Source organism: Eublepharis macularius, chromosome 7 (genome assembly GCF_028583425.1).
Source record: "Eublepharis macularius isolate TG4126 chromosome 7, MPM_Emac_v1.0, whole genome shotgun sequence".
Taxonomy (NCBI): Eukaryota; Metazoa; Chordata; class Lepidosauria; order Squamata; family Eublepharidae; genus Eublepharis; species Eublepharis macularius.
In genome coordinates, this window is record NC_072796.1 from 93,273,219 (window position 1) to 93,299,607 (window position 26,389).

The window sequence follows — 26,389 nt, forward strand, 5'->3', positions numbered from 1 at the left end:
GCTCAACGGTGGAGTATCCATTAGCAGAGTCTGGGTTAACAATAGCTTTTGCTACTGTGGATTAGCCCTTTTTCTCTTTGGAATTAAAAATATTTATGCACTTAGGGGTAAAAATAAGCGATCTAGTCAGGGACTCTTTTATGAACTGCTTATGAAAGCTGTTTGTAGGGTCTTTAGTTTCTTAGAGCCAGTTTGGCGTAGTGGTTAAGAGGACGGACTCTAATCTGGAGAGCCAGGTTTGATTCCCCACTCCTCCACTTGAAGCCAGCTGGGTGACCTTGGGTCAGCTTTCTGGAGCTCTCTCAGCCCCACCCACCTCACTGGGTGTTTTGTTGTGGGGATAATAATGACATACTTTGTAAATCGCTCTGAGTGGGCATTAAGTTGTCCTGAAGGGTGGTACATAAATCAAATGTTATTATTTATTATTATTATTAGATGGGATAAAGGAGTGGTCAGTCTTGATTCTATTTAATGTGACTCTCTAAACTTGTTCATTTTATTCCACTATGGAATATTGGTTCTCAGTCATGCTAGGGTGTGATGAAAAGATATAGTCCGGGAGCGGCTTGTTTATATACATGATCTTGTATATTTTAAAGTGGTTCTTTAAGCTTGTCATGGCTGGCTCTTGGATAGAGAACAAAAATCTTGCTATATTATTTATATCTTGCCTTTTAATGTCATGAAATAGAAGGCAGCATACATATGATTCTCAAGAGGTCTCCCAGCAGAGAGCTGCCGTAGCATAGTGATCAAGTGGTTAGGATGCAATTGCACCCTAGTAGTGCCATGAGATCAGCAGATTGCCTTGGGTAAGCCACTGCTCTGAGCCTCAGTTCCCCAGCTGAACTGGGGGAATCATAACAACACTGACTTTGCTCACCACCTGAGTGGGGCACTAATCTGCCTAGAAGAGTGGTATATAAACACAGTTGTTGTTGTTGTTGTTGTTATGATTATTTCTCACATTTATATCCCTCCAAGGAGCTTGGGTTGGTGAGTCTCTCATTTTTTCCAACTAAAAACCATCCCCTGAGGGAGGCTAAGTTAAATTAAGAGATTTGCCCACAGTGATCCAGGGAGCTTCATATTCCAAGTGAGGATTCAAGCACAAGTGTTCCTGGACCAAATCCAAAATTCTAACTACTGTGCCATGTTGGCTCTCCAAGATGGGTATCAAATTAATAGCTGGTTAGTTGAGAGATCTTTGGCCGTAATTATTGTTAGTGACAGTTTCTGTCCATATTATGTCCATATTAGCCCCAACTATTAGAAGTCTTAACTTGGTTGCTATACATCAGAATTGTTTCAGGACAGAAATAGGTTAAAAGGCTTCTCTTTAAATGCACAAAAACGTCTTTAATTTTTCATCCAGAGAAATTCACACATAGGAAAGAATGCTTTTAAAAAATAAACCAATATTGGAAGCCCAGCAGAAGGAAGATATTTTTGAAAATAAACATTATATAGTATTGCTTCTGAAATATCAAACAAGCTCTGTCAAACAATGAAGCTTTAATTTTCTTCATGAGAAACATTTGAGTGGTGGAAAGTGCCATCAAGTCATAGCTGAATCATAGTGATCCCTGCTGGGATTTTCAAGGCAAAAGACTAACAGAATTGGTTTGCCATTGCCTACTTTTGCATAAAGCCCTGTTCTTTCTTGTTTGGACACGACTGAGCTATCCTGGGCTGATTCTGCACATGTTGGATAATGCACTTTCAATGCACTTTAGCAATCGTTTGGAAGTGGATTTTTTGTTTCACACACGAAAAATTCAGTTCCAAATGATCTCTAAAGAGGATTGGAAGTGCATTATCCAACATGTGCAGAATCAGCCAGGTCAGTGTTCATAAATGTCAGTTTTAAAACATCAGAATAGTTAATTACAAAATAAATGTTTTATATTCCATTTTGTTCACAAGATTTAGAGATCTTTTCCACTTCAGATATGTTGGGAGCAGAGCGTGAAAACAACTTTTTCTCATAGCCATTTTTTTGCCCCAATCTTAGAAATCAGCCTTTTGGTTCCTGTGACTTAAGGATAAGTTAATTAATATATAGTTCCATTATGTACTTTCATTGTAAGGAAATGTTCACCTGGAGTGTGTCCTTATAGCTTTAAGTTGATAACAGGAAGAGGAAGCACAGTAGACCTCTTTCCACTTGTCTCCTACCACTAAAAGGCTGTGTTATTTTACCTGTTATCCTCTGAAGTGGCCTTGCTATTACATGCCTGGCACTGAACATTATAAGAAAACAAAAATCTTGTCCAGGCAATCTTGTTACGGAGACTGAGCTGCTGAGATAACTGCCGTTAATTAATAGTTCATGAGTTGGTATAAAAGTTTGAAAAACAATCTGTTGTAAACAATCTCACAAGATATTCTACTATGTAAAAGGCTATGCATATTCAAGACAAACATCCTACCCTGGTGCGCTTCCAGAGGGTGCTTCTGTGGAGGGAAGCCCAGATGAGGCAGCCAGACCTCCAGAGAGCATGCAGCAGTGGGAAGCCCAAGCTGAAATCAGGCGTGGAGCAGGCAGCAATACCTGCCCTCCGCCTTCACCCAGCTGGGATCAGGAGCAGAGCAGGTGGCAATGCCTGCACCCTGTCCTCACCCAGCTGGGATCAGGAGCAGAGAAGGGGCAATGCTCGTCCCCTGCCTTCACCCAGCTGGGATCAGGAGCACAGAAGGGGCAATGCTCGTCCCCTGCCTTCACCCAGCTGGGCTTAGAAGTGGAGCAGGTGGCAATGCCTGACCTCTGACTTCACCTAGCTGGGATCAGGTGCAAAGCAGGTGGCAATGCCCATCCCCCGCCTTCACTCAGCTGGGATCAGGAGTGGAACAAGTGGCAATGCCCACCCCCCCCACCTTTACTCAACTGGGATCAGGAGAAGAGCAGATAGCAATGCCTGTCTGCCCTTTACCCAGCTGGGATCAGGAGGGGAGCAGGTGGCAATGTCCAACCCTCCTTCACCCAGCCAGCATCAGGTGCGGAGCAGGAGGCAATGCCTGCCCCCCCCCCCATTCACTCAGTTGGGATCAGGTGCAGAGCAGGTGGAAATACCCATACCTTCTTCACCCAGCTTGGATCAGGAGCAAAACAGGTGGCAATGCCCCCCCCACATTCACCCAAATGGGATCAGGAGTGGAGCAGGTGGCAATGCCCCCCCCATTCAACTATCTGAGATCAGGCGCAGAGCAGGTGGCAATGCCCACCCACCCCCTTCACTCAGCCTGAATCAGGTGCAGAGGTGGTCAGGCCAGCCCTACCCCTACTTTCATCCGGCTGGGATCAGTGATGTAGGAGGGAATGCCCACCTGCCCGCCCTCCCCTTTCTAGAGCCCGTTGTATTTTTCCCCACAATGGCCTTTGTTGCTGGTATTTTATAACCCTAAATGTCTATTCTGCAGCTTGAACTCTGTCTAACACTTCAGTCTGTCTCAGTGTGCAAAGGGGGATTTGAATGGCAGCTGGGTTCCTAGCATGTAATTGTGCTTTTGAAGATCTCTTCCACAGACTTCATCAGAACATTTAAAAGTGTTATGCTATTGGTTTCCACAGAGACACTGCAGCAACTGATCAGTGATTAATCTGATGTATGGTTTGCATTTAGCTTTGACAGAGTGCTGATACATCCTAGCATATTATTCTCCAAAACATGATATTTAAATTTCAAACTTCTGAAAGCATAGTGTGAGTCAAAATACAGGAGGAGGATTCATTATAACTGTAGCAGAAGACATTTTACAGTTTACATTTATACAATAATGTCTATAGTCAGCAAGATAATGATATCAACATTTCCTCTTGCTCTATAAAACAGAGAGTAATCTACAAACTGAAGTTGTGAGTTATATAGTATCTCATATATATAGTATCTCATATTTGTTCACAGCCATACTATGTTATCTGTACCTAATATTAACACAAATGTTGCATAAAACACAAAGCATGATTTTTTTTCAAGTACAGGAATATCAAATATAGGAATATCAATACCAATGCATTATTCAGTAAACCAACCTTCAGCAAATCACCCTCATTTTCTAATACTACAGCCATCATAGGGGAGCTACCGGAGATGTTTTCACATTAAGTCCAACTCCTGGATGCTAATGGGTGAGAAGAAAGGGATTGCCTGATAGAAGACAGGTATTGCTAGACTCGCATAGTGAAATCACTTTGTTTGGAATCAAATATTAATTCAGTATTTGTCAATGGAGACATGGAAAAGGACATTCAGCTTCTTTTTCTCTGCTGCTATTGTAATCATTTTGTACCTGAGAGCATGCTGCAGACTTATGCTAGTCCACAGACCATATGGACCAGCATTTATTTATTTTACTTCATTTATATCCTGCCTTTTTTCTCAATGGGGATTCAAAGTGGCTTATATCATTTTCCTCTCCTCCTTCCCCCCCCCCTCACAACTGTCCATTGAGGCAGGTTAGGCTAAGAGTGTGTGACTTGCCCAAAAAGCTTCCATGAGGAAGTGGGGAATTGAACCTGGGTTGCCTAGATCCTAGCCCATCACTTTAGGTATTACAACACGCTGGGTCTCATTTTGTGGATCAGCATATTAAGTGGTCAAGACAATTCATCATTCACAAAGACAATTCTGCAGAAATATGGCCCAGCACAGAAGGCATTTGTAATATTACAGTGAGAACATATTTACATAACAAAAATGACATATTTGTTCTCTGAAAGAAGACATTGAAAAAATGGTCTAAAGATACTTACCAAGAAAACAGTTTTGTCTGACTAATGGTTGTTCCTTGGAATAGCACCCCCCCCCCCCATGGCTGAACAAGCAGTTACAAAAGTCCTGAAACACACTAATAGAAATGCAATGGGAAATCACAGATGTAAGAAAACTAACTTCCTTTGATTGCATCAGCTAGAAAACCTACCATTGGAGAAATGAGTATTGCTGCAAATTCCCACCTTTGTCTGGGCAGGATGGCTGGGCTACTCATGTTTTTCTCCTCCCAACAACCAACTTCAATGATTTTGGTGGGCCTAGTTTTAGAGGCACTGATGATATATAGAGAGAGAATCTGGAGGTGTGTGGGATTTTGCACTGACAAAACAGCTTGGATTGAACATCACCAAATCATCACCTTTTATTCTACTATCTATTGTTCTTTGTAAAATTAGTACTCAATACAGACAAAAGTTGATTGGGATGTCAAATTTTGTCCCTTCCAAAATATTTGCCCTCGTGATTTTGTCATTGTCTAGTTGAGAACTAATAGGGTGAGAGAAATCGAAGTTTGTGGTGGGTGAGAGTGATTCAGGTTCAAATCTCCAGAAAACTCACTGCGTGGCCCTGGGCTACTACCTCTGTCTCAACTGAACCAGTGCATAATTGTGAAGATAAAATGTACCGGATGTCCATTGCTTAGAGAAAAAGCAGGATAAAAATGGGACTAATAATTATTAGGGGAAAATATGATATTATTAAAAAAACAAACTTAGATTGGATGTAGTAATACTATGAAGTAGTATGTATTATGAAGTAGAAGTGCATGGTTCTTGTGGGTACATTCCTGCCCTCCCCCCTTTCTCTAGGAAGTCCATGCCACCTCTGGTGTTGGGAGGTTTCCAGATCTCTGTGATGAGAGCCACATGGAAGGAGGACTTCAGTGTGGAGTGAGAACAAGGCAATCATCACCCTGGTATTCCTCTTCCAAAAGCAATGCATCCGTTAGCACAGGGGTCTTAAGTGGTGCAAGGATAAAATGGGGATGATATAGCCTGGTCCCCTCTTCACTGCAATTTCTCTGGGTGTGGGCTTTTTTGTCTTCATGGGTACTGTGACTTCCAGCATCATCTCTTCAGAGAACTATGGTTGCTGGGGAAAAGGTGAGGTGGGAAAGACCCATGTTCATGGGTGTTTTACACCTATAATTCATAGGATTAAGTTCAAATAGAATAAAGTTTAACAATAGAAAATTGTGTGTTTAATTTAAGTATGTCTGAGGGATTAAAGGAAAGACTTCCTATGACATATTTCATATATTAGGCTGAATAGTAGCCCTTAACATTTATGGCACTTGGAATGACAATAAGGTAAGTCTTTCATAATACTTCAGTTTTTCATATAGGATACATCACACTAACATTCAACAGCTCCTTTAACCTTCAATTAAATCAGACTAGGCTTTATCTTACCATATGATGAAAGGACACACTATGATAGAAAGTTAGAAACTGGGCTTTTTTCACAAAACCGGCACCTTCTTTGCCCCAGTGGGCTCAGACCCCCAAGATGGTGAACATCATGAGTACTGGCACCTCTTTTTTTTAAAAAAAGAAAATAAACATTGGTTAGATATAAAATTAGAACAGTAGGACAGGATGGTCCTTTAATTTTAACTCCTGCATCAGGGGATGAGCCATCACACTCTTAACAGATTAGCTAAATTAACCCAGATTATGATCAATTAGAAATGAGACTGACAAAACCCACCACCAGTTTGCCCTGTAAGAATGAGACAAGACCAAGAAAATCACAGTCTTTAATGAAAAGCATTCTCAGGAATGCAATTGGTTATCTCAGGCCACACATTTTATTAATACCCAATTAAAATGCTTAAATTGTGTGTTGGTCTTCCCCTCTACTAACTGATTAGTTCACCTTTCCTTCCTTCAGCATAATCTTAATTAAGACCCACTGCTTTCAATAAGACTTACTTCCTAGAAAGACTTCCGCTTTAATGGCATGTCCCCATAAGCAAGTCAATAAGCTTCTGAAGGGGGCTAGAATCCCAAATCTTTGGATTATATAGTACGCAAAGACACAATACAGTATAAGAAGGTTTTGTGCACGTATGACCTGCTCTGCAAATATACTGGTGTCTGTGGTATCACTCAATATTTAACTTCAACAGAAGTGAGAAATTTTATTTTTAACACTTTATTCCTAAACTTTCGTGACAAACTTTATCTCTAAAGATACCAGAAAGATAAATGCCGTATTGTATTTCAAAGAATACAGAACATATCAGAATAGAAAATTTGTAATGTTAACAGATGAATTAGTGTTTTAAGGCCTTAGCTTGTAAGAAAAAGAAATATCAGAGTCTGGTAAAGCAATACCAAGTCCCAGTCTATTTTTCTCCACTCCTATTTGCTTCTCTTCTCTTATTTCCACATCAAAATAAACCAAAAGTAAAATAACAAACAGCTTCATTTCATTCACTGCAAAGAACCTGCCAGGACACTTGCTGCTTCCAGATCCAAATGGCATTAAAAAGTATTTCAGCTTCTTTCCCTGTTTTTGGAAGGTTGTCCTCTTCTTGCCATTTTCTACATAACGGTCAACTTTGTATTCCTGAAAGATACAGAATATGGAAAATTAATTAAGTGGTTACAGGGAGCTATCATAACAGTTCTAACATTCAGTAAAAGTTAACAAGTCATGGCTTTCTTTTTGTCCATTCCTTTTGAAATCATGGCGATATTTATGGCTGAAATATGAAAGTATAATGTAGGCAGGTACAGGTAGAAGATAAATCTGGATACAAGCTTAGCTTTGCTTCTAAACAAATATCTGCACATTCTGAAGCTGTAGATCTTTGGAAAGAGATCTGAGGTATTCTGGCTGCATTTTCTACAAATTTTAGATCTAATTCCCATGAACTTTAAAAAAAAATTTTTTTTTGCAAATATAAGCAGAAATGCACTGGAGTCATACAAAGAATTTGTGAAAGGTTTCTGAATTAGAAATCTTGAGATGCCTCTGTGGGATAGTGAAGTAGTAGCTATGATAACTGGTGAACACTAATTCTCTTCCCACCAGCTTTGACCTACTGATAATTTCAGCACACCCATAGCTGATTACATAACATGCTCAAGTATATATTAGACTGTGTATACTCACACATTACAATCAGTTGGTATTTGTTAAAGTGCTCTACATTTATTTATCTATTAGAAAATTGTTATGCCACCTATCTGATGAACCTGCCCAAGATGACACAAAAATATTATAATAACATAAAACATTAAAAGTTATTAAAAACTCTACATTAAAAAGACAAACCAGAGCATAAAAATGTAGGTGATTGAGCAGCTTGAGACGAATACCAGTTTTCAGACTACAATGATGTTAAAAGATCAGCCTCTTAATTAAAAGCCTGGATAAACAGAACACTTTGCCCTGCCTAAAAGACAGTAGTGTAGGCAGGTGCCACACTCAGGGGAAAGGGCATTCTATAGATGAGGCGCCACTGCTGAAAAAGCTCTGCCTCTGTTTGCCACGCCTCTCCTCTGAAGGCAGGGGCATAGAAAGCAGAGTTTGTGAAACAGGTATTAACTGGCAGGCTGGATTTGTGATCATCAGATCCTTTTTCAGATCTCATATCTACAATATGTAATTTGCCAAATAATTGTACATCCTTTCAACAAAAAACCCACTTCATTAGCACTTGTTCTACATGAAATGATGGAACTTCAGACCCAAATCAGTAAGATAAGCGATTCCAACAACTGTATATTTATTTATTTAAAACTTTTTAAAAAAACCCTTTTCACACAATTAGGGTCCTCAAGGTGGAGATCCTCAGTATTTTTTTGACTGTAAAATATCATTTTAAAACAAGGCATACATACAAAACAGCAAAAATATAAACAGCAAGAAGGGTCAATAAGGAAACGCCAAGTGAAATACAAAAGTCTTCACATGCCAGAGGACAATGAAGACGGGGGGGGGGGGGAGTTAAATCTCCCTGTGGAGCAAATTCCACAATTTTGGTTTCATGACTGAGGATTCCCTTTTTCAGGTTACCACTCATCTAGCCTTAGATGACAGGGGCACACTAATGGTTGAATAGGTGCACATGAGAGTAGGTTGTCCCTAAGGTAAGCTGGTACCAAGCTATACTGGGCCGTGAATTGGGCCTGTAAGCAAATTGGGAGGGAATGCAGATGGAGCAAGACTGGATTCCACTAGCTGTACCCTTGTACCCATAAACACATTGCAACTTTACAGATTATAACCTCTGGTTACCACAGATAATTCTATTAATTCTATCCCTCTAATGAAGATTATATATCTCTATAATTCTAAATGTCTAACAAAGAAATGCTAATCTAGAGAAAGAAAGATTATTTACTATTCTAGTTGCTGCAGGGGGAGGGTGAAGCTAGCTCTGCCTCCTGAATTTATGCCACATTTCAGCATCTAATCTAGATTTTACCAGGGCACCTACCACAGTGGCAAGATCTTTCTTGCATAGGACAGGCCATAGCTGGCTCACCAGCCAAAGCTGGTGAAAGGATCCCCTGGCAACTGTTGCCACCCGTAGCACCTCCATTTTGTCAGGATTAAGTTTTAGCTTGTTAGCCATCATCCATCCCAAGTCTGCCTCCAGGCATCTTTTCACTGTTTCTACAACCTCCCTGGGATCTGCTGGAAGTGTGAGATAGAGCTAAGCATTATCGGTATCTTGGTATTCCCTTTAATAAACACATATTATGATAACGAGAGATTTGCTTGAGCAAGAATTTCAGGATGTATACAGTCACAATTAAACTGTGAACCACCTGACTAGTTTGGATGTAACTTCTCCTGTGCCAACCAATACCCGAGGAAACTGTACACAAGGAGTGACAAACTCATAAATATGGCCATGCACAGGACAGGAGCTTTGTAAAGAATGGGGCAACCATATATAGCCATGTTTACCTGAAAACTGGAATCATCATTTTAACATCACTGATACTTTGACCCCTTGGTTGAAGGGATGTTCTGTTATGCTAAGTGCATCTGTGAAGCTGGCCTCACAGTAGTATGCTAAAAAACCCACTGTACCTTCAGCTTTAATCCTCACAACTGTTGCATAAAAAAGCTAATAGTTGGATGGTTGCTTGAGCAAAGAAGTGTACAATACTTGGCACAAGAACTACTGTGTTCATATGCACAACTACTGCAGCTATAGACCCAACTTCCAATGCTCTGGAGCTAATACCATCAGTTAGCTAAAGACAATTACAGCTCCTTGCTACATGTATCTTCAGAATACATACGGCTAAAAAGAAAACCGTGGCCACTTTGTACACAATAGCTTGAATGGGAACACAACATAACCTAATCCTCCTAACCCCACACCTGTAACCACTGAAAAATATGAATACACAAAGCAAACTTGAGAACAGCAAAACATGGGAAACACAGTTTTTTAAAAATTGTGTTGGCTAATCCATTATTTTCTAAAAATACAACTATAGTAAATTCCATATTTCAGATTGCCTATGATTTGCTGCAACTGTTGGGCATTTTTTTAAAATCAAGAAATAAGGGGTCGATAATAATTTGATTTATTATGATTTTTCTCTCTCTTTCAGCAAAAAGGTCTTTAAGGCCCATTCGTGACTTAACTAAGCTACAGCAAACATTTCACGGTTTATTTTTGTAAAATCCCACTTCCTGAATGGCACTCTGAAACCAGCAAGAGCGTCTCAGTAAAAAAAATCTAAGGAAGAACATGACTATTCAATTTGCATGCAGGTGATGAACTTCTGGAGCCATATTAATGCTGAGCTAGGGTGGATTAATTTCCAGTCTTTTATATTCATTAACTTTAGCTTCAGAAGGGGGGGAAATACAAGGAGATGACACAATTACCCTCAAAGCTTCACGGCAGAGCAACAGCTTTACAATCTTGAGTTCACGACGCCATACTAATTGACCAAGAAAGGGCCAATCCCTATAAAGAGAGGTGAAAAAGCATACGGCTCAAGAAGACAGTGCTATTATAGGGGCTTTAGAGAGTCAATGATGCTTTGGGGGCACTTAGTTAAATGGCCCACATTATTTGCTCTTTAAGCCGCTTTCTATTATTCAGCCTTCTTTGGGCATCCAATGATCCACTTCCAAACAAAGCCCACATTTAGCTTCACGTTTATGGTAGTCAACAGTACAATCGTCAAAGGCTCTCAAAGGGATAGCAATCAGTCTCATCACCATATTTCTCTCTTCAAGCCATGAATCTTTTTGACCTGCAGGCACTTAGAAAAGTCATCTGAAAGTAGGAAGTTTTGTTCCACAAGAAAGAAAAAAAGATCTATACATTACTGAAATGCCTAGCTGCTGAGATGAGCCTCCAGCGGTCTGTGTAATACCAGCTGAATGTTTACCTTAGGATCTTCATAGACCTCCGGGTCCATGTGAAGAACAGGAGGATAAATTGCTACCCAGTCACCTTTTCTCAAGCTGACTTCCTGATTTCCTTCAAGCTTGAAAATAAAATCTTCCTGGGCGATGCGGATGTTCATGGAAACTGAGCACATTCGTAAACTCTCGTTTATAGCACTTTCTGAATTTAAATAAAAGGGAGAAAAAACAATAAGAACCCTAAAGCATTAAAATATGGAAGCTGATTGGAAGTTTATAAGCTGCTACAGCTGCCAGAGGTCTACAGGTTTACCAGACAAGCTACCAACAAAAGCAGGATGAGAAAAGCCAAGGAGGTAATAAACCTTGCCAGGGGGCTGAAGTAGATACTCTGAAATTCTGAACTTTTAAATATAATCCTCACCGATTGAGCCAATGAATTTTGTTAGGCTGCAGGCAGTGCTGTAGCTTTTGGGTGGAAAACCATTATTCAGGAATCATGTTGAAAATGCCACAATCAAAACAGATGAATGCTTTCAAGCTTTTACATAAACTGCAAGCAAAGACCCGGTGCAGCATGAAAAGCCCCTGTTTAGCTTGCCATGCCAAAGCTTTGCACTAGACTCAAACCATGTTGCTGCAAAGCCCCCTATTCAAAGAACTTTACAATCAACCATGAAGTAAGAATACTGGGAATTAAGGGACCCTCAGTGATAGCATCACCACATAATAATTTCTACTGTTGGCTAAGCAAATCTAAATTAGGCATGGCACTTTGATGAGTTAATGGGGGGACCCCATGTTCTATGTAATATTTTGACACAAATCCCAAACATTTTCCAGGATCCCACATCTTGGAAGGCTCTAGAAGGCAAATGTCCTTGCCTTCCCAGTGGCCTTCACCTTTTGCTCCTAGCACGACAGATTTTATGGCTAATTTCCGGCAATTTATCCTGGCAGTTTGAGGAGGAATTCCTTCGGGAATAATATGCATAATTTGCATAAATCATTCTGATAGCATGCATACCAGCATGCAACCCCAGACATCTCTCACTTTGTAATCAAAACTGACTATTTTTCCACCAGCATGGCTGAATGCAGTAATAGGCGGCTTGACTCCTTCAAATCATCAGAGTGAAAATTAGCCTTTAAAAAAAATCAGAATTGTCTTCCCACAAAATATAACTAGGTGGTTGATTTTGGTGGTGGGGGATATAGAGGGCATATGAGTCCCCCCCCCCCAAGCTAGGTATGTAAGGCTCTATAACCCCTCAAACTCAATGGTTAGTTTATTAGAGACAGTAGCAACCCCAGAGTAGAAACATCAGGGGGGGAAAGATAATAACAAATGTACTTTCAGTAACAATTAAATCTGCTGCAGCATGCATAGCAAGTAAAGTGGCCTTGGATGCTTTCTCGCAGGAGTTTTTTCCTTAAGCGTGCATTTGTCTAAAGAAATGAGGCTGCGGTCAGTTCTGTGTGGCCAGCGCCATGATTCAATGTGACGTACAGTGAGGCTGTGCATATTCTTTTGGACTGCCTTCGTTACTATAATCAGGCAGAGTCAAATCGGCTTGTTGGTGACGAAGCCAGAAAAGAACTCTGGTTCCAGAATATGGCCTCTACTGTGGATAGCCACAAGGCACCTGACACGATAGATTTCAACTGGCAGCGCTCTGGCAACAAAAACTTCACACGGTACAAAGGAAAGGTCCAGACTCCACTCATAGGCTGTCTCCAGCCTAGGCAAAATGAAGCCAATAACACCATGGAATGTCCAGTCCTGAAATGGTGGCTGACATATGTACTGCCAGCACGCTCCAAATGAACCAAGTGGGAGGGAGGGAGAAATGTACAACAGCAGCGAGAAAACAAGCAAAATAGTCAAGGAAGTACGGTTGCTGAGACGGCAGGTTTACACTGAATAGCATGAACAACACAGTCACATTAGATTGGCTGATGTTCTTCCAGCAAGCATGGCAGCTTGTACCCGCTGCAGTATCACAAATGACAATTGGGCAAGCGTATCTTATGCAGAAGTTAATCACAATAATGGAGCTCAAAGTGTGGCTTAGTGGTCAGATCATAAATGACAAATCTCTTTTACCTTCCAGGACCAGTTAGGTGGGGGAAGGCGAGCTTGGCTGTAGCTCTGAGCAATCGCGCTGATAATCCTTAGATGACAAAAGTAATGAGTCACATTATGTTCAACAAAGGAGGGTGGAGTCTGTGTGGGTCTACTGCAGCTTACCAATAAAACAAATAAAGAAAAAGATGTCTCCCCCACCCCATGTAGTCCCTATATGAATGTTGGACTTCTGTGCTGAGACAAATGACAACTGCATGATAAAACTGCAGTCTGTACTTGCTGTTGTCATACTTCAGTAGGCACAAGCTAGTGCTCCTGTCAAAGCAGCTGGGTAGCTTGGGAGGCCTTCCATTCTGCACCATGAGGTACAGTAAATTATCCAGCACGGTAGAGCAACATCTGTTTCTGTGCTAGTGCCGAACAAACAAGGCAATTTAAAGCATACCAAGGGATAACCAAGCAGCAAATGAACATGACCCTCATTCCCCCCCCCTTTTTACACACATGAGATGCTGAAACTTCCCTGCACAAAAAGGGATTGTCAGAAAAGTTGACATATTTGCTATGTGCAGAGAGGAAGAGACAGACAGCCCATAGTATTGTTATTTTTAGAATCCACCCACTTTTCTTTTATATACTCTGCTTTCAATTCATCCTAGATCCTTTTTTTAAAAGTCAAAGCTGTTTCAATATACTTATAAATATTCAGTCTTTAAACCTAATTTGCTATACTTAGTTCACATGCCTTCAAGCATTTGTCTTCCAATTTCCACTGAATAAATGCGTACTAATGAGAAATAGAGCAAGCTGCCGAGGCAAAGCTGGGTGACTTGAGCCTGGACTGCCACCAGCTTGTGATAGGCAGGCAAATTGAGTTAAAATGAAAAGTCTTGTCAGCTGAAATACAACACGGTAGCCAAACAGCAAGCTGTCAATCATCCAGCCAAAACAAGGGATTGCAGGTAATAAAAGGTCATTGTGAATCATTAGTGCATTTGGCTTTCATAAGCAAGTTAATTTTAATTAAACATGATCTTAATATTTAACTGTTTAATAAAAAACTTACTGCATATAATGGATTGTTAATTTTATAATAAGCATTTAACAGGTAATATGATTAAGTATCAGAGTCTATGATGGAAAAATAGTTGTTATTTATGGAATTATTTGGGACTGGTGTTCTTTCTATCCAGGTTGATAGAATTACATAAACAATACTGCACCAGTTGTTGAATTTCCACTTTTAAATTATTAGAAAGCAGAATTTCTGCTAAGTCCATTTCCCCCTGTACCAAGCAGCCTCTTGACAGTATCTACAGTTGAAAAACTGCCTTCAAACAAAATGTGGACCGAATGCCATGGCAATCTTCAGCCTCTAGAATGTCCATCTTTCCTAAAAACAGCAGCATTCTCAGTGGCACAAAAATACTCATTATACCCAGTTTTGAACATAGTTTGGGGGGTTATGCTCAATGAGTCACAGTTTAAACAGAATATGAAGGCTAATTCACACCTATTTGCAATCCTAAAGACAACTGACCAGATAACACTCAACCAAAGATTACAACTGATACTAAAAATACAGAATGTCCTGTGAGAATTCCAGTTAAATTTTACAGGTTAGGCCTTACAACATAAAACAATCATCGGCGCTGAAGGGGTCCTGGAAGAAGTCCTGCTCCACCCCTCCCCACAAAAGAAACATCTTGGCAATTAGTCGAAAGGCAAATTAATTCTGTACAGGACACACACTGCTCATTTCAGTTCACATACTAATATGAGGACTTCTGCTAGAAAAAGTGGGCACTTAGTTCAGTCAAAGACTATGAACTATGAAAGCCTTTAGCCTTGAAAAGCACTTTGCATGTTAAAGTTTGGAAAGAAGAAATCCTAGTTTTAACAATTAAGGAGGCAATAGGATGTAATAGGTAGAACTTGTAGGACAAGAATCTGGTCAGAAGCAGCCAGCATTGCTTGAGCTATTCAAGACCTGATTGGGTTTCTAAATGGTTCATGATTTGTCTGGACTATTATGCCTTTGCCTTCCTTCTCTCCTCTCTTGCCTTCTCTGCTTTCCCCCAACTGTCTTGCTATTACCCTACTTCCCTGATTTTTTTTATATAAAATATGAAATAAAGCTTAGAAATCATAATTGTGACTGAAACAAGCGCATCTTGGATAGACTAAGGAAATCTCATCCTGAACATCATAGAAGGCTGCTATTCGTATCTCGTTGTTTATTTTTGCACCCAAACACCAGCTACTTACAGTTTTTCTACATCTTTATAGAAAATGGGCGGGGCCAGTTGCGGCTTTTCCCCAGCAGGCTTCTCATTGACCTCTGGAGATCACATTGGCTTTGCAGATTTTTAAAAAATTGCTTTGGGCAGAAGTTATCACCACAGCAAATTGATGTTCACTGCGACTGAATATGTATGGAAGAAGGTATTTTTAAACAATATGTTCATTTAAAAAGGCATCCTGTTAAACAGATCTGTCTGAAATGTTGAAAAGTTATTGTTAGAGTTATACATGACCTTACTCCTTGATAAGGTGTTGGCTCCACCTCTTGTGGTGGGTGTAGTAACACCCACTACAGTGTTTCAAAATTCTAAAGGTATCCAGAGGTTCAGCAAATTTGGGGACCTCTTTTCTACAAGATGATGAAATGAAAATGATTTTCAAAACAATGCTTCTTTGATGCAGATGCTCCCAAGGCAAAAAATACTTCTCAAAAGCAAAAATAAACAGATGGGAAAATAAATATATATACCTATAACCAGCGCTTAATGTATGCTAGCTTTATTACTGTTTTACCCTTTGTTTCCCTGTGGTAGTCATAAAAAGCAACAAACAATCCTTATATATCTGTTTTTGGCTTGCCTGAAGAGGTCAGGAAAGCTTACACTCTTCTGACTTTCAGCAAACTATGCAAAACTGAATTATTCAGAAGGGCTTTTTTACACAGGTAATAGAGCTGTGCTGTAAGGAAATGCTTCAGAGAGATGCATTTGGTAACGGGATAGGGACTATTGACTATACTACTGTGCAATGTCTTTTCCTCTAATTATTAGGGGTATGCATTTTGAAAATTACCATTCTGTATTCATAACTGTGGCTGTCGAATGACATGTTAATCATGTTTGAGTAGTTTTCCAGTGGGACATAGCTAGGTCAGACACGGAATTCATTAGTTTTCTTTCATTGTCATGGTTTTCGTAGCCATTCTTTTCAATGGAGAAGGGGGTTACCAACTGAAGGCTCTGGGGCAGCTCTCTTTGCACTCCATGGAACCAAAATAGCACAGAAACATCCATTCACTGAGTTTCCAGCACACATAAACAAGTTGGTTGGTGTTAATGGACTCAGAAATAGGTGAGTATCAGTGGTGCAGGGTCATTGTTTCACAGTAAGCAAACCATTAGTGGCAGGCTGGCACCCAAACAGGAGAGCTGCCGCACCAGCTTGTGCTAGCAGCATTTGGAAAAGAAATCCTGTTTTATATTTACTTTTTTTTTGTTGTTGTTCCTTTAAGTAACCTCATTTGCATAACATGATCCTTTGCTGTTTCGCAAAGAGGAGAGACCCCTCCCTCTCCACATCCTGCCAACATCTCACAGTGCACAGAGAGCTGCTAGTGCTTCTTTCCTTCATAAAGGTGCATAGAAAGCATCCTGTCTGTGCATAAAAGCATTTCTGAGAAAGGACAGCCCTGTGCTCTATTATCACATTGGAAGAAATAAATGCCATCAGTGATTTGGGAATAATTTGGAAAAAAAAAACCCACGAAAATCAAGAAATGCCTGTGTGCTTCTGTGATGAGGTGGTACACTTAATTTTTTTTTAAAAAATGGAATATTTAGAGAATGGGGTTCCATAACTACCAATCATCCCAGACCAGCATCTCCATTCTGGAGAGAAGGAAGTAAGGCTTGGAAACGGCTTGGAATTTTCGTTCTGCACTTCCCTAGCAGTTATGTTCCTATAGTTTCTCTGTGTTGTTAATGTTAATGTCAATTTACTTATTACTACTTATGTTGTTTCAGCTCTGTATTTGATTTCTGCTTGTTTTCAAATTTCTGCTGTATTGTTTATTGCAGAGATGACCATTGTGTGATTCTCTAGTGGTACATCAGACACCTGAAAAAGGTCGTCTCTGCTTTCAGATGTATGTGCTGGTGCGACTCCCGAGGAAGGTTCCATGAAACAAGTCACTTGCTGGCTTCTTGTCAAGTCTCCTAGTCCTGGCACCCTCCTTGTTGTTACACCTGCAATAAGTAACTATAAGAGAAAGAAAATTACCTTTAACACTACTGTTAAACTACTATACCTACCTGTTGCCTGCTGGCTTACTGCTTTGTCTTAGAGCAACTGTGTTAGACATTCACAGTTGTTTTGTCTTGCTGCCGCTAAGTACTTTGTAACAGTTGTATGATATTTTGTATAAGAATTCCTGTCTGACACTGTAGCACATTGCAGTTTACTACGTTATATTTTTCACTTTTGTCACCTCTGAAGAAAATGGCTACATTAGAGGGCAAACTCTATGTCATTATACCTCACTTAGGTCCCTCACCTCCCCAACCCCCCCTCCCCAGGCTTCACCCCCTCTCCAAAATCACCAGGAACTTTCTGACCCCAGGTTGGTAACCCTAATGGGTCATATAGTAAGTTGTTGTGAATGCATAGGTAATCTTTTTCTGAATTTTTTGTAAGTCATAATAGCAAAAAGTTGACTGTATTATTATGCAGGTTCAACGATGTAATGTTTTTCTGAAATTTGTATTTTCATTTGTAAAGTTAAGCTGACCACATTCTTTTCAGCAATAATGCCATGATCTCTTATCCCTTTACAAATCCAATTATGTGGATACAGAGGGTCTGAGTATAGGTGAAAGAATCACAGCAGGTGAAGAATGATTTGATAAAAGGAAAGCTTACTATTAAACATTTAGATGAAATCTTTTAAATGTTTACAAAGGCTTCATGCAATGTAGGAGTATTGCATGGGTGGAAACAATGCAGAAGGGTCAACCAATTGTTCTGTATACAAAATGAACTTCGTCTCTCCACCAACATGCATTCTCTGGGGTTAAAAAAATGTCCAATACAACTACAATAATAGTAAGCTATGAAGTTTTCAAACAAACTGTGTTCTGATAAGTATTCAACACTTTACAAGGTTTGTGAGACATTCTTTTAGTGAGAAATTTATAGTTGTTTGATGCTAAATGTCTTTACATGCATTGTGCCCACTAGGGGTGTGTGATTTGGGATTCTGATTTGGAAATACCAAAGCAAAGCTTTCCAAAGGGATCTGGATTGCTTTGGAAATCTTCGGGTCAAGCAGGAGCAGGACGCAGCACTTTTCTGGCTGTTTGCATTTGCAAACAGCCAGAAAAGTGTTGCTTGCTTTCAAACTTCCTGCCCTGCCGCTTTTTCCCCCCGATGGGAGGACGAGGGAAACTTAAAGTGCCCCTTTTTGTGCCATGTGCAAGCGGCACGAAAAGGGGCGCTTTCAAACCCCATGCTGCTTGCTTCAGCTGATGGGCGGGGGAGCCTCCTCCCTGACCTGTCAGCTGAAGCAAGTAGTGCGGGGTTTGAACCTTAAAGCACATGAAAAAGGGCACTTTCAAACTCCACACTCCTTGCTTCAGCTGATAGGTAAAGAGCCTCCTCCCCCACCAGTCAGCTGAATCAAGCAGCGTGGGGTTTGAAACTTAAAGCCACCCTTTCCGTGCCACTTGCAAGCAGCTTGCCACTTTGGGATTCGGGTTATTACAGATTATTTTCCCGCTTCGGGTATATGGGAAACCTGAATATTTTTGAGGTGCACACCCCTAGTGCCCACTCCATATTACAAGATTCTAATTTTTAAAAAATACAAAATAAGAATATTCTTGTACAAAGGAGATTCATCTGTCCTACAAAGAACTTACCTGTGCAATTTCCTTGCTTTCTCTCACCTTTTCTATAAAATAAGTATGTTAAATTAATTCTATTTGCACTTGCTATATTTCTATAGCATTACCTTTTTCTGTATTTCTATAAGCTTTTGTATGAAGTGATTTTATAAAACTATATTATCTTTAGCAAGTTTTAGACCATACTACTACTCAGAATAATGTTTTCCCACCTTCACTAAAACAATGGGCTTTAAAAAAAAGGTGAACGATTAATGCTTTCTAACATCCAGTATTTTAGATAAAAATACTACATTGGATCACAATTGTGAAGGTTACTGAGGAAACATATAAATCACTTGAATTTGTTTTACAATAATAGGCACAAATGATTTTTAAAGACTTGGGCAATACTGAAGAGTAAAGTCATTCTTTATTAACTGAACAAACACAAAGAGCAATATCAAATGCTCCACATTCTCTGGTAGCATAAAATTATAACATATCATATGTTGCTGAGTCACCAAAGAGTTTTGTAATCCCGTTTTCGAGAATCCTGAAGGCTGCCATGCACATTTACAACCATCTAACACGCCACTGTAGCTAATTGTTGTTCAGTGATTGTACCCCTGCTGGGTCATGGTACTTACCATTGTAATAAGGAGTCAGGGGAAGGCTCTGGAGGAAAGTGTTACTGCTTTCAGAACAGACTGTGGGATCCAGTTTCTGGACTTCATGGTGATACTTTTGCTTGGTGCTCAGTATGCTAGTTCTTGAAATATACCTGAGCAATGTTGTATTTCTTAAGCTTCTTACATGCAATTCATTGAAAGCAGTGGGACTCTGACTCACTTCAAATAATCACAGCAGTAACAGGTTACAGTCCTTATGCAGCTGGACCGTTTCAGAACACATGGAAACGATTGCTCATTTAAAAGCAAAAAATCTCACAGCACACTGAAAGTGTACTTATCAGGAAGAATGCTTCCAGTCTGGTTTTCTTTCTTATGTGTTATTTTATCCATTTGTGGGGAGGGGGAGGGGATTTTGACACAGTGGATCTTCAAAGGACAATTTGCCACAGGTTTCATTTCAATGGTTGTGCAGTATGTGCATTGCTGTTTTTAAGCAATCTGTATTATAGTTTTTATCTTTTTTTATCCTAATATTATGATATGTTGTGCTCTGCTCTGAGCTTGCTGTGGGGACAGTGGATTATAAATATAAATAAATAAATACTAAAAATTATTTGACGTATGCACCACACATCCTTATGCTCATTTTACTGCTCTCATTTTCCAGTTAAGTACATTCTTTTTGTAAAATCAAGTTGACAATCAAAAGTTACTTTGCCAAGGGAAAAAAAAGTTCTATCCATTCTTCCAAGCAAATATTTTTAGGACTGGGTGCAAGTTTTCTTCCAAGTGCTCCACATGAATTTTTGTTGTGTAAAGAAATAGTTTAATTTGCTTCTCCAAGCTTAGTTAGTAGAGATTACGAAACAGACTTTGTTTCATTTGACAAAGAATGAAGAATATCATTGTAAAATGTAATTATATTTTGAGAATAAATTGATTCTTGAAACTACTTTCCTTTCAATTTTCTATTGCATGAATGTATTTGAAATGCATTACCACTTCAGCAGATGTTTAGAATCAAACTTAATAGGCATAAACTTTTGGTAAATAACTGCAAAGCTTTGAGCCAGCCTTCTGCATACCTTGCCTAGTTAATTACCTGGGCTTTTTTATGTTTACATGCAGTGAGAGTATCTCCAGCTATAAACTACATAATTTATAATTGATGTAAATGGTTGTTATTATGTCAATTAAGCAGCTGCGTTCTCCACCTTCTCACTAAATAGAAAGAGTGATAAACTGAGTTTACAGGGAGATACCTACTTTTCTTTGGGAGGGATAAAATAAATTACCTAGGTAGACCAGGCTGTCCAATTGTTCTCTGGTGAGTCGGATATTGCATCCAGGTCTTCTCTCTTGACCTGTTGACTGCAGCAAATGGTCAATTTCGTCACGCACCACTGCAAGAGCTTCTGGGTGCCGCAAAAGATAATACACAGCCCAGAATGTAGCTGGAATCGTGTTTCCCACAGAGGCCCACATGAAGGCAAAATGATGTGCTGGGAGAAAATAAGTGAAAAGGAAGATTAATAGCGTTTATTACACTGATTAGATTTGCAGTGTGCTAATTAAAAGATGTTAGGACACAGACCCAGCCAAGGATCAGTGAATGCTAATGAGGACCAATAGGCTTCTGAAGTCTAATTTTCTGCTTAATGAGAATAGTTTGAAATGTAATTTCAAGGTGGGGGTGAAATAAAAGGAGGAAATGCAGCTCAGTTATAATCTCTCTCATTATCACCATTAAATATCTTGTTTTACCACCTCAGCCAAAAAAAGAGAGAGAAAATCAATTATCATACAGGGTTGTTTCAGAGTAAAACATTTTATCATTAGCCAATTAGAAAAAACATTAAAAATGTTCAAGGTCGCCATTTTGCCATTTTATTTCAAAGGTCTCTAGTAAATTATCTGATTCTAGACAAGCAATCATTCAAAAGTTTGCTACCTGCTTTGTCATAATCACTGAGCACCTCGTATCTCTCAAACACCTCTTTTCTGGCTTCAATCAGTTCAGAAACTCCCAACCATTTTGCAGTGCTGGTAGGTAAAAAAACATGGATGAGTTCCTTCCGGATCCTCTTGGTGGCTCCTAACAGTTCAATTGGAATATTTGCAGCTAAATAGGAAAAGTTGGCATCAAACTTGATAAAATTTTCTTCAATGGCACCAATAACATTGTGGCCATCTGCACTAGGATCTCTTCCATACAGTGTTATAAAACTGGCTTCGAACATTACAGAGCAGCAGAACTTGTATAGTTTTCCCACTTTCCAGTCTGTTGTTTGAGAGAACTGCCTTTTAAATATCCATTGAAGGTTTGTCATCATGTTGTCAGAGAGTGTATCCAATGGTTTGCCTAAAAGGTACTGGTAATTCCTATGCACATTTTCATTTAGGTCTGGGAAATCCTCTTTTAATACAGATGGATAGTCAAATGTTCGAGATGCCAAGGAATCAGCAAATTCTTTAAATTCCAAATACTTGCTGTTTTTGGTCACAAAACCATATAGCAGTGGATTCATTATAAACGTAATATATCTGCCTGAAGGAAGAAAAAAAAGGAAGAAAAAATAATGTGGTTATACTCAACATGGTTTTTAATTCATTTGAATGTGAGTCCACTTTTTTCCCTAGAAAGCTCATATAATGTACATGGTTCCCCTTCTAATTTTACTCTGACAAACTTGTCAGATAGGTTGGTTTAAGAGATGGTGGGTTTCATGGCAGAGCTAGGATTTAGATAGGGGACTCTGCAGTCTGAGTCTGATGTTCTATCTACTACATTACATTGGCTATCTTGGAAGAGCTATTGAAGCTAATAGTTCCTAATGGTTAATGCCACATAGTAAGTCTTGAGGGGCCACTGCATTATCTTTCAGACCGAGAAGTGAGATGTTTTGCAAGTATTCAGCTAAAAGATAGGCCCAATACCCTAAAGTTAACACAACCCAATTCATATAAATATGTATTTGTAATCTGACCTGTAACATGGATTGCACCCAATGACATCACATAGTGAATGAATAAAGGATTGTATTCCAAGTTATCATTGTTCATTAGGTTCAATACAGTAAGTTGCTTTGCTTATGACAGGCAGAAACATGAAACTATCCATTAATTTCATTCAAAGGGCACACAGTGTTAATGGATATTGAGGAAAGAGAAAACTGTATGTCTGAATGAATAAAAAGCTAAACCTCTCTCTCAAATATACTAGCTTCCTGTAGGCAGCAAGTTTTCTCACTATGTAGATGGGTTGTCAACCACCTATACCCAGTTACCAGTTCAGTTCCGCTAAAGTACTTCTATTAAAACCAACATATTACAATTGTGTTGGATCCAAAGATGCACTTTTAGTTACAGAAGGTGCCTTCCAATCATTGAAGGGCTGTTTTACACTTCATATTGGAGAGACATATAATAAAAAATAAAACTAAATACAAAGAAGTTGTACCAGAGCTTTGCTCAAAACCTTGTGCAACATCTTGTTGAAACTGAAGTGTGAGCACAACTATGGAAAAGACCTTTAGAATTCAACAGAGTGTGAACTCTCTTGTGCATGTGTTTATGGATCAGTGCTAGCAGCTATGTACAATGAGGAAAACACATGGTTCTCCAGACATAATCCATACTGTTCCGGAGGACTAATTCAACATGGTTTCACATTCTTTATTTTCCTTGGCTTTGGTCTATCAATGGCCTAAATCTGTTAACGGAGAGAAACTTTTACTACCTGTAGTACAATGAAGGTGGCTATTTTACACTACCTGTAGTACAATGAAGGTGGCTATTTTAACACTATTCAGGTTCCATTATATTTAAGTGTCACATACAGAGACAGGACTGTTTATATCTGTTGTTCCTGGTAATAATTAATGGATGAAATACAGGATGTCCATACAAAACCTTTACAACTTTGAATCATGAAACTTTTACAACTCTGAATCACAATAAATATTGAATAAAAACACTGATAGTAATGAAGTTTGCTTTATTGGATAAATAATATGCAGAAGTTTATTTTAAAATTTATTTTTACGTGCAGTTATTCAAATTTCACTTCCACATAAGCCTCCCTTGTTATCTTGAGGATATCAAATCAATATGATAACTCCAACTTCTCTTAATGTCACATTCCATCTCTTGTACAACATGAGGTTTTTCAGATTCCTAGAACACATTTTTTGCTGTAATAAACTTTCTAAGTTGCTTTAACATATGTAAGAAACCACATTACATCATGTGACCCCATTCAGAAATTGTACTTAAAGTTGTAAAAGTTTCAGGTGGACACTCAGTCTTTGTATGGCCTTAAGATACTTGCTATAGCGTTTATCCACAATAATATCTGTAAAAGAGAGCTACTTCTTTCTAACTGATGAAAAAATCATCAGTATATCATTATCATATATTAAACAATATATATTGATTAATATATATTATATATGTAAGCTTAAGTCTTCACCAAATAATTTTTGAACACACAGTCTCCTGTATTGTGTCTAGATCAATTGTCCTCTTTCTCTAATAGGTCCCTATTGTATACAGTATGCACAATGGCACCTACTGCCACTGTCAAAGTGCTGAAGGTGAGTCTTGGATAATTCAAATTTGTTTTTTACTGCCTGGACTGGAAACCATCACACACACCAATCTCCCTCCCTGCCTCCAAACAAACAAACACACAGGAACTCTGGTTAAATGACTGGGCTTAGTCTGTTAAAATGGGTTTTACCCACTTCAGAATATGAAATAAAATTTTCCTCACTGGATCCTTATTTATGATAAAGGCTCCTTTACAAAATAGACAAATTAAATTCAAGAGATCAAGTAGTCATTCAAGAGCACAAAATCTTAGTTATTTTACTTCCTGCCAGTCCCATGTTACAACTTAATATTCACTATTATTTCTACGGCTGGGATTGTTAAACTTTTATATACACTTAGGTTTTTAAAAAATCTATCTTAGTTTTCTATTCTGGAGCACAGCAAAGCTCCCACTTTAAGGGTGCAGGGGATATCTGCAGCATCAGAGGAATGCCTGCTGCTTTTTACCATTTTTCTGTAACATTCATGCCATTGCCCTGTCCTAAATTGTACTATTTCTTCAAAATGCAATCAATCATCATGCTCAAGACTCCCCTACCAAAATAATAGTTGTAAACACTCAGGTTTCCTTTTTTCCATTTCTGCATTAGGTATGAGCAAAGCAACGCTCAGTCCACCATCCATGAGAAGAAGAAAAAAGTCTTAAATAGTTCCTTCTAACCACACTGTGAAGAGAATGTCTTCCTACAGCATCCTTTCTTTAAACCCAAGGCTACCCCTCTAATTTGTACTACACCACAAGAAAAGATTAAAGTACCCCGAACCAAGAACAATGGAAAAGAGCAAGAGTCCAGTAGCACCTATAAGACTAACAACATTTGTGAATCGCAGCTTACTTCTTCAGATACAATGGGTTTACCTTACTTCTGATTTTTAATCAAACTAAGGTGATTGACATCGAAAATGATAACATTTAAAGTTTACACAAAGGAAAGGAGAATGGGGAAAGGAAAGCTTTCATAGGTAATCTCTAGCTATTTTAATGTTTAAACATAAAAATTAATTTCTGCAAGGACTGCAAATTTACTAATTTTGACGTATGAATGGCAACAGCACTCTTTCAAACATAAGCTTCACATGTCTAGAGTTTGTAGATATTTGCACTCTACCTTTTCTCCTGGCTCGAAGTGGCTTACAGGTATTCATTAAAACGTTACAGATTAAAACCAAATAAAACAAAACCTCCAAATACACCCCCTCCAAAGATGCCTGCTGTTCATACCCCATCAAAAGTACTGCCAATAAAAGAGAACTATCTTCAAGTTTTGCCCCAAACTGTTTGGACTATTTTTGAATACATTTGTTCCTGGCTTCAGCCCAATCATTTACAATGAAATCATCTTGAAAGCACTTTTCGCTGTAGGCATCAAAGTTGTGACCAAAAGACTGAAAATACTACATTCTGCGCCGGTATTTAACAAGCTGATTTTGAATGCTATTAACCTGAAGATGTCAGCTAGCTTCCCAACTTTGAGCACTCAGGGTAAACAATTTAAGATTTCTTTAAAAATTAATTAATATTAATTTAAACCATCTGCCCACCATCTGCTATTTTCAGATAAAAAATATGAGCTGCTTTCTTTGTGAACTTCACTCCAAGATTTTGAAAAGCATTTCCCAATTCTTATATATTTAAATATCAACATAACTCAAAGCAAGCCATCCTTCAGACATAGATAACTCATCTACAACACTTTTGTTTAGGAATAAGATCTCAAAAGTGTCTAAAATAAACTATATTGATCCTAGAAATCTACTGGTTGTGTTTCCAAATAAATAAATTTAGAATTGCACTGTTTTAAAATATGTTCATTTTATGCTATCAGATTTTTTAAAAATGGAGCTTTACTCAGAACAGTCCCAGCAAAGACAGTGTCAGACTGCAACACTTTTATTCATCTGATTATTTTTGGTTAATATATGATGAAAGCAAAACTTTACTTTGCAAAGTCACTGCTTTCAAGCCCTAATCAACACAATGAAAGAGTTAAAAAGGCAATACAGAATTCTAAT

At 38.8% G+C, this 26,389-nt stretch overlaps 1 protein-coding gene across 2 annotated transcripts in view; it reads right to left on the reverse strand.

Annotated features, from left to right (window-relative positions):
• Positions 1 to 1,351: 1,351 nt before the first annotated feature.
• Positions 1,352 to 26,389, reverse strand: part of LOC129333204 (cytochrome P450 7B1) — a 147,169-nt gene continuing 122,131 nt past the window's right edge. Inside the window, exons 3-6 of one of the 2 annotated variants that reach the window (XM_054984702.1) lie at positions 21,714 to 22,310; positions 21,058 to 21,264; positions 11,159 to 11,337; positions 1,352 to 7,352 (exon numbers count right to left, since the gene is read on the reverse strand). In XM_054984702.1, the coding sequence (XP_054840677.1) occupies positions 7,065 to 7,352; positions 11,159 to 11,337; positions 21,058 to 21,264; positions 21,714 to 22,310 (1,271 nt within the window). In that variant the 3' untranslated portion in view covers positions 1,352 to 7,064. The remainder of the gene's footprint in view (positions 7,353 to 11,158; positions 11,338 to 21,057; positions 21,265 to 21,713; positions 22,311 to 26,389) is intronic. The other variant, XM_054984703.1, reaches the window with a different exon arrangement.